The following is a 7509-nucleotide window of genomic DNA, read 5'->3' as shown; positions in this document are numbered from 1 at the left end:
TGCTGAGTTCCTCCAGAATTTTGCGTGTGCTGCTTTTAATATTTGGTGGTGAGATATCGTGCCGGAATATCCGATTCAAATGTGTTATTGTAATGTTCTCTTTGAGCCTGTGATGCCTCGCTGCATTTCAATGTTGAACTTGCTTTAAAAACCGGCTTCCTATAATGTTCATGCTGTCAATGATTCTGGAAACTTACACTCATATAAGGTGTTTCAGAGGCCAGGAACTTTCCATCCTTGCAGTTACCACAATTTGGAACTAGTTACTCTCACGAACACTAGGTTGTCATTGTTCTCACTGTGTGATTTTGAGATGGTCATTTGTCTAATATTACATTGCAGGAAGACAGTGTTGAATTTAGTTGTCAGTTTTACGGCTCCGAGTTGTGACTCGGAAAGGAAAGGCTGCACCTGCTTGAAACAATTGGGCTGCTTAAGGTACTGAAACCAAATGAACAGAGTTGCAGATGACAACAGACGAGACTGTATCCGGACAGCGTGAGTGTCAGGAAGTGTTGAAACCACAGAGTTGTGTCCGTCCACCCAGGGAGAATCTGGAGCGACAGGATAATCAATGGACAACATTCCATTGAAAGTAGAAGAGATGGATGCAGGTCAGATGGACCCTCAGTTTCGAATCCGTTTCCAAATGAGAGTGAGAGGAGAATTCAGCACCTGCTTCAGCTGCTGCCTGAACTTAGTCTGGCTGACGGCGTAAAGAGCGGTGTTTGTGCAGCAGCTCAGAAGTTGCAGCATGTAGCACAGTTCATTGAAAAATGAAGGTATCGTCAGCCAATATGGGACGTCCACTGCATGAAGCATCCTGTTCCAGATAGCCATCACCCCATACAACGCCCATAACAGGATGAAATTTCCCGAGACGACCAGCAGTAAAACGAGGGACTTTCTGCGGCTCTGCATCTCCGGGTCTCTGGAACTCTGACCACGGCTGGAAGCCCGGAGTCTGCCGCGGGCTCTACTGGCCAGTAAAACGTGTGCGATGGTGAAAGCATTGAGCAGGATAACAACGAGGAATGGGATCACAGTCGAAATGACAGAACGTACGACATCGATTACTGTCCAAAATAGTGACTCAAGTAATTCCCATCTCCGCATGCAAGGCCACCGTATGTTAGAGGAAGTATATATATCTTGGACCATGAAGAACCAGGAAATGTTCTTTAAACAACTCAGTGCAGTCACTGTGCTCAGAACCACAGCCGCCGTTCTCCCAGTGCAATACTTAGCGTTTAGATCCTGGAAGCAAATGGCCACAAATCGATCAAAGGTGAAGGCGACGGTGAACCAAACAGAGCAATCTGTGGCGGCCTGCAATAAGAAGACGTGGGTTCTGCACACGCGGACGTAAATCAAGAAGGAAAAGTTATCCGGAAAAGCCTTCGGAATTTTCATCAAGATGACGTCGAGGAAAACGACTGCTAGGTCAGCGGCTGACATGGCCAGCAGATAGCGGGTGACAGTTTTAGAGAGTCCGCACTTTCCCCGTGACAGTATGACAATCGTCACCACGTTCACTGTGAAAAGCAGAAGGACAGAAATTATATATCAAACTGAGAGCATCATTGTATAATTTGCTAAGAACAAAGTCAAATACTTGCACGAGTCAGCGGTAGAAGAATTTATCGCTGATTGGAGACGGATTTTGGGTCAGTCAGGGATTAATATTCAATACGAATGCTAACTAGTGAGAGTGACGTCACCCACTGGACAGAAGACGCTTTGAAATCCGATATCTGAGTGAGGACAACAATGAGCGGATGTCGTTTGCATCATTTCTTTCCCCAAATAAAATATACAGTCTGAGAGAAGCAGCTAATATGAAGTTCAACATGAACCAAATTCAGTCGAACAAATCGAGCTGATACTTGCCCCGGTTCAGTGCAGTATCACCGATCTCCGCAAACGAGACTCCAGGAGGGTATGTTGCCTCCTTGGTGCAAGGGTCAAGGATGTCTCTGAGCGGCTGCAGAACATTCTGGAGTGGGAGGGTGAACAGCCAGTGGTCGTGGTGCACATTGGTACCAACGATATAGGTAAAAAACGGGATGTGGTCCTACAAGGTGAATTTAGGGAGTTAGTAGATAAACTAAAAAGTAGGACCACAAAGATAATAAACTCTGGATTACTACCAGTGCCACGTGCTAGTCAGAGTAGAAATAGGAGGATATTTCAGATGAATACGTGGCTTGAAACATGGTGCAAGGGGGAAGGTTTCAAATTTCTGCGGCATTGAAACCAGTTCTGGAGGAGGTGGGACCGGTACAAACAGGACAGTCTGAACCAGGGCTGGACTGGAACCAATGTCCTAAGGGGAATGTTTGCTACTGTTGTTCAGGAGGATTTAAACTAATGTGGCAGGGGATGGGAACAAGTGCAGAGAGACAGAGGGGTGTAAAATGAGGGTAGAAGCAAAAAGTAGTAAGTTGAAAAGTAGAAGTGGCAGGCCGGCAAATCCAGGGCAAAAACCAAAAAGGGCAAGTTTTCAACATAATTGTATAAGGGCTAAGTGTGTTGTAAAAGCAAGCCTGAAGGCTTTGTGTGTCAATGCAAGGAGCATTCGTAACAAGGTGGATGAATTAAATGTGCAGATAGTTATTAATGAATATGATATAGTTGGGATCACAGAGATATGGCTCCAGGGTGACCAAGGATTGGAACTCACCATTCAGGGATATTCAATATTCAAGAGGGATAGACATGAAAGAAAAGGAGGTGGGGTGGCATTGCTGGTTAGAGAAGAGATTAACGCAATAGAAAGGAAGGACATTAGCTGGGAGGATGTGGAATCGATATGGGTAGAGCTGCATAACATTAAGGGGCAGAAAACGTTGGTGGGAGTTGTGTACAGGCCACCAAACAGAAGTAGTGAGGTTGGCGATGGCATTAAACAGGAAATTAGAAATGCGTGCAATAAAGGAACAGCAGTTATAATGGGTGACTTCATTCTACATATTGGGAGAAACAAATTGCTAAGGGTGCTGAGGAAGAGGATTCTTGGAATGTATGCGGGATGGTTTTCTGAACCAACATCTCGAGTAACCAACTAGAGAGCAGGCCATTCTAGTCTGGGTGTTGAGCAATGAGGAAGGGTTAGTTAGCAATCTTATTATGCGAGGCCCTTTGGGTAAGAGTGACCATAATATGGTGGAATTCTTCAATAGGATGGAGAGTGATATAGTTAATACAGAAACAAAGGTTCTGAACTTAAAGAAGGGTAACTTTGAAGGTATGAGACGTGAATTAGCTAAGATAGACTGGCAAATGATGCTTAAAGGGTTGACGGTGGGTAGCATTTAAAGATCGCATGGATGAACTGCAACAATTGTTCATCCCAGTTTGGCAAAGGAATAAACCAGGGTAGGTAGTGCACCCGCGGCAGACAAGGGAAATTAAGGATAGTATAAATTCCAAAGAAGAAACATACAAATTAGCCAGAAAAAGCGGCATACCTGAGGACTGGGAGGAATTCAGAGTTCAACAAAGTAGGACAAAGAGCTTAATTAGGAAAGGAAAAAAAGATCATGAGAGAAAGCTAGCAGGGAACATAAAAACTGACTGTAAAAGGTTTTACAGATATGTGAAAAGAAACAGATTGGTTAAGACAAATGTAGGTCCATTACAGTCAAAAACAGTTGAATTGATCATGGGGAACAAGGGCATGGCAGAACAATTGAATAACTACTTTGGTTCAGTCTTCACTAAGGAAGACACAAATAATCTTCCGGAAATAAGGGACCGAGCGTCTAGTGAGATGGAGGAACTGAGAGAAATACATGCTAGTAGGGAAGTGTTGTTAGGTAAATTGAAGAGATTAAAGGCAGATAAATCCCCAGGGCCAGATGGTCTGCATCCCAGAGTGCTTAAGGAAGTAGCCCAAGAAATAGTGGATGCATTAGTGATAATTTTTCAAAACTCTTTAGATTATGGATTAGTTCCTGAGGATTGGAGGGTGGCTAATGTAATCCGGCTTTTTATTTAAAAAAGGAGGGAGAGAGAAACCGGGGAATTATAGACCGGTTAGCCTAACATCGGTGGTGGAGAAAATGCTAGAATCAGTTATCAAAGATGTGATAACAGCACATTTGGAAAGCGGTGAAATCATTGGACGAAGTCAGCATGGATTTGTGAAAGGAAAATCATGTCTGACGAATTTCATAGAATATTTTGAGTATGTAACTACTAGAGTGGACAGGGGAGAACCAGTGGATGTGGTATATTTGGATTTTCTAAAGGCTTTTGACAAGGTCCCATATAGGAGATTAGTGTGCAAACCTAAAGCACACGGTATTGGGGGTACGGTATTGATGTGGATAGATAATTGGTTGGCAGACAGGAACCAAAGAGTGGGAATAAACTGGACCTTTTCGGAATGGCAGGCAGTGACTAGTGGGGTACCGCAAGGCTTAGTGCTGGGACCCCAGATGTTTACAATATATACAAAGTCTTAGACGAGGGAATTAAATGCAGCATCTCCAAGTTTGCGGAGGACACGAAGCTGGGTGGCAGTGTTACCTGTGAGGAGGATGCTAAGAGGATGCAGGGTGACTTGGATAGGTTAGGTGAGTGGGCAAATTCATGGCAGATGCAATTTAATATGGATAAATGTGAGGGTATCCACATTGGTGGCAAGAACAGGAAAACGGATTATTATCTGAATGGTGGCCGATTAGGAAAAGGGGAGGTGCAACGATACCTGGGTATCATTGTACACCAGTCATTGAAAGTGGGCGTGCAGGTACAGCAGGCGTTGAAAAAGGTGAATGTTATGCTGGCATTCATAGTAAGAGGATTCGAGTACAGGCGCAGGGAGGTACTATTGCAATTGTACAAGGCATTGGTGAGACCACACCAAGAGTATTGTGTGCAGTTTTGGTCCCCAAATCTGAGGAAAGACATTCTTGCCATTGAGGGAATACAAAGAAGGTTCACCAGATTGTTTCCTGGGATGGCAGGACTTTCATATGATGAAAGACCGGATCGGCTAGGCTTATACTCGTTGGAATTTAGAAGATTGAGGGGGAGCTTATTGAAACGTATATAATTCTAAAGGGATAGACAGGCTAGATGCAGGAAGATTGTTTCCGATGTTGGGGACTTCCAGAACGGGGGGGTCACAGTTTGAGGATAAAGGAGAAGCCTTTCAGGACCGTGATGAGAAAAAACTTGTTCACACAGAGAGTGGTGAATCTGTGGAATTCTCAGCCACAGGAAACAGTTGAGGCCAGTTCATTGGTTATATTTAAGAGAGAGTTAGATATGGTCCTTGTGGCTAAAGGGATCAGGGGCTATGGAGAGAAAGCAGGTACAGGGTTCTGCGTTGGATGATCAGCCATGATCATACAGAATGGCGGTGCAGGCTCGAAGGGACGAATGGCCTACTCCTGCACCTATTTTCTATGTTTCTATGTTTCTATCATGGTAACAAACAGCCAAAGTCAATAAGGGAGAGGTTGACTGTTTTGATTGATTTCCGTGGCTGCATGCAAAATGGTGCTGGGGTCCATAAAATTCATAACATTTCATCTCGACATGGTTCGGGTAACCATATAGCCATATAACAATTACAGCACGGAAACAGGCCATCTCCGCCATTCTAGTCCTTGCCGAACGCTTACTTTCACCTAGTCCCACCGACCTGCACTCAGCCCATAACCCTCCATTCTTTAGTGTCCATATATCTAACTGATTGAACTTTAAATGACAATATCGAACTGCCTCAACCACTTCTGCTGGCAGCTCATTACACATGCCTACCACTATCTGAGTAAAGAAGTTCTCCCTCATGTTACCCCTAAACTTCTGTCCCTTCTCTCAACTCATGTTCTCTTGTTTGAATCTCCCCTACCCTCAAGTAAAAGCCTATCCACGTCTATTCTATCTATTCTCCTCAAAATTTTAATTACCCCTATCAGTACCCCTCTTCCTTCTACGCTCCAAAGAATAAAGACCCAACTTGTTCAACCATTCTGGTAAATCTTCTCCCTACTCTCTCTATTTTGTTGACATCTTTTCTATACTTCCGTGACCAGAACTGTACACAACACTCCAAATTTGGCCTTACCAATGCCTTGTACAATTTTAACATTATATCCTAACTCCTATACTCAATGCTCTGATTTACAAAGCCCAGCATACCAAAAGCTTTCTTCACCACCTTATCCATATAAGATTCCACCTTCAGGGAACTATGCACCATTATTCCTAGATCCCTCTGTTCTACTGCATTCTTCAATGCCCTACCATTTACCATGTATGTCCTATTTTGATTAGTCCTACCAAAATGTAACACCTCACATTTATCAGAATTAAACTCCATCTGCCATCTTTCAGCCCACTCTTCTAACTGGCCTATATCTCTCTGCAAGCTTTGAAAACCTGCTTCATTATCCACAACTCCACCTATCTTAGTATCATCTGCATACTTACTAATCCAATTTACCACCCCATCATCCAGATCATTAATGTATATGACAAACAACATTTGACCCAGTACAGATCCCTGAGGAACACCACTGGTCACCGGGTTCCAATCTGACAAACAGTTATCCAGTTATCCACCACTACTCTCTGGCGTCTCCCATCCAGACACTGCTGAATCCATTTTACTACTTTAATACTAATACCTGAAGATTGAACCTTCCTAACTTACCTTCCGTGTGGAACATTTGTCAAAGGCCGTACTGAAGTCCATATAGACAACATCCACCGTTACCCTCGTCAACTTTTCTGGTAACTTCTTCAAATATTCAATAAGATTTGTCAAATATGATCTTCCACGCACAAATCCATGCTGACTGCTTCTAATCAGACCCTGTCTATCCAGATAATTATATATACCATCTCTAAGAATACTTTCCATCTATTTACCCACCACTGACGTCAAACTTACAGGCCGATAATAGCTAGGTTTACCCTTAGAACCCTTTTTAAACAATGGAACAACATGAGCAATACGCCAGTCCCGCGCTCCATCCCCGTTTCTAATGACGTTTGAAATATTTCTGTCAGAGGCCCTGCTACTTCCTCACTAACTTCTCTCAAGGCCCTAGGGAATATCCTGTCAGGACCCGGAGACATATCCACTTTTTATTCCTTAAAAGTGCCAGTACTTCCTCTTCTTTAATCATCATAGCTTCTATAACTTCCCTACCTGTTTCCCTTAACTTACGCAATTCAATATCCTTCTCCTTAGTGAATACCGAAGAAAAGAAATTGTTGAAAATCTCCCCCATCTCTTTTGGCTCCACACATAGCTGTCCACTCTGATTCTCTAAGGGACCAATTTTATCCCTCACTATCCTTTTGCTATTAATATAACTGTAGAAACCCACTGGATTTATTTCCACCTTACTTGCCAAATCAAGCTCGGATCTTCTTTTAGTTTTTCTAATTTGTTTCTTAAGATTCTTTTAACATTCTTTATATTCCTCGAGCACCTCATTTCCCCCATGCTGCCTATATTTGTTATAGATATCTCTCTTTTTCTGA

At 43.2% G+C, this 7509-nt stretch overlaps 1 protein-coding gene across 1 annotated transcript; it reads right to left on the bottom strand.

Annotated features, from left to right (window-relative positions):
• Positions 1-627: 627 nt before the first annotated feature.
• On the bottom strand, positions 628-6686 carry LOC134342132 (probable G-protein coupled receptor 139). Its single transcript, XM_063040090.1, has 2 exons — positions 6671-6686; positions 628-1535 (listed from the first exon to the last, which is right to left on the bottom strand). Exons 1-2 carry the CDS (start codon positions 6684-6686, stop codon positions 628-630), a joined length of 924 nt encoding a protein of 307 aa, XP_062896160.1.
• Positions 6687-7509: the final 823 nt, after the last annotated feature.

This window comes from Mobula hypostoma, unplaced genomic scaffold (assembly GCF_963921235.1).
Source record: "Mobula hypostoma unplaced genomic scaffold, sMobHyp1.1 scaffold_64, whole genome shotgun sequence".
Classification (NCBI taxonomy): domain Eukaryota; kingdom Metazoa; phylum Chordata; class Chondrichthyes; order Myliobatiformes; family Myliobatidae; genus Mobula; species Mobula hypostoma.
The sequence above is the reverse complement of the archived record's forward strand: the minus strand, read 5'-3'. Positions and strand labels throughout refer to the sequence as shown.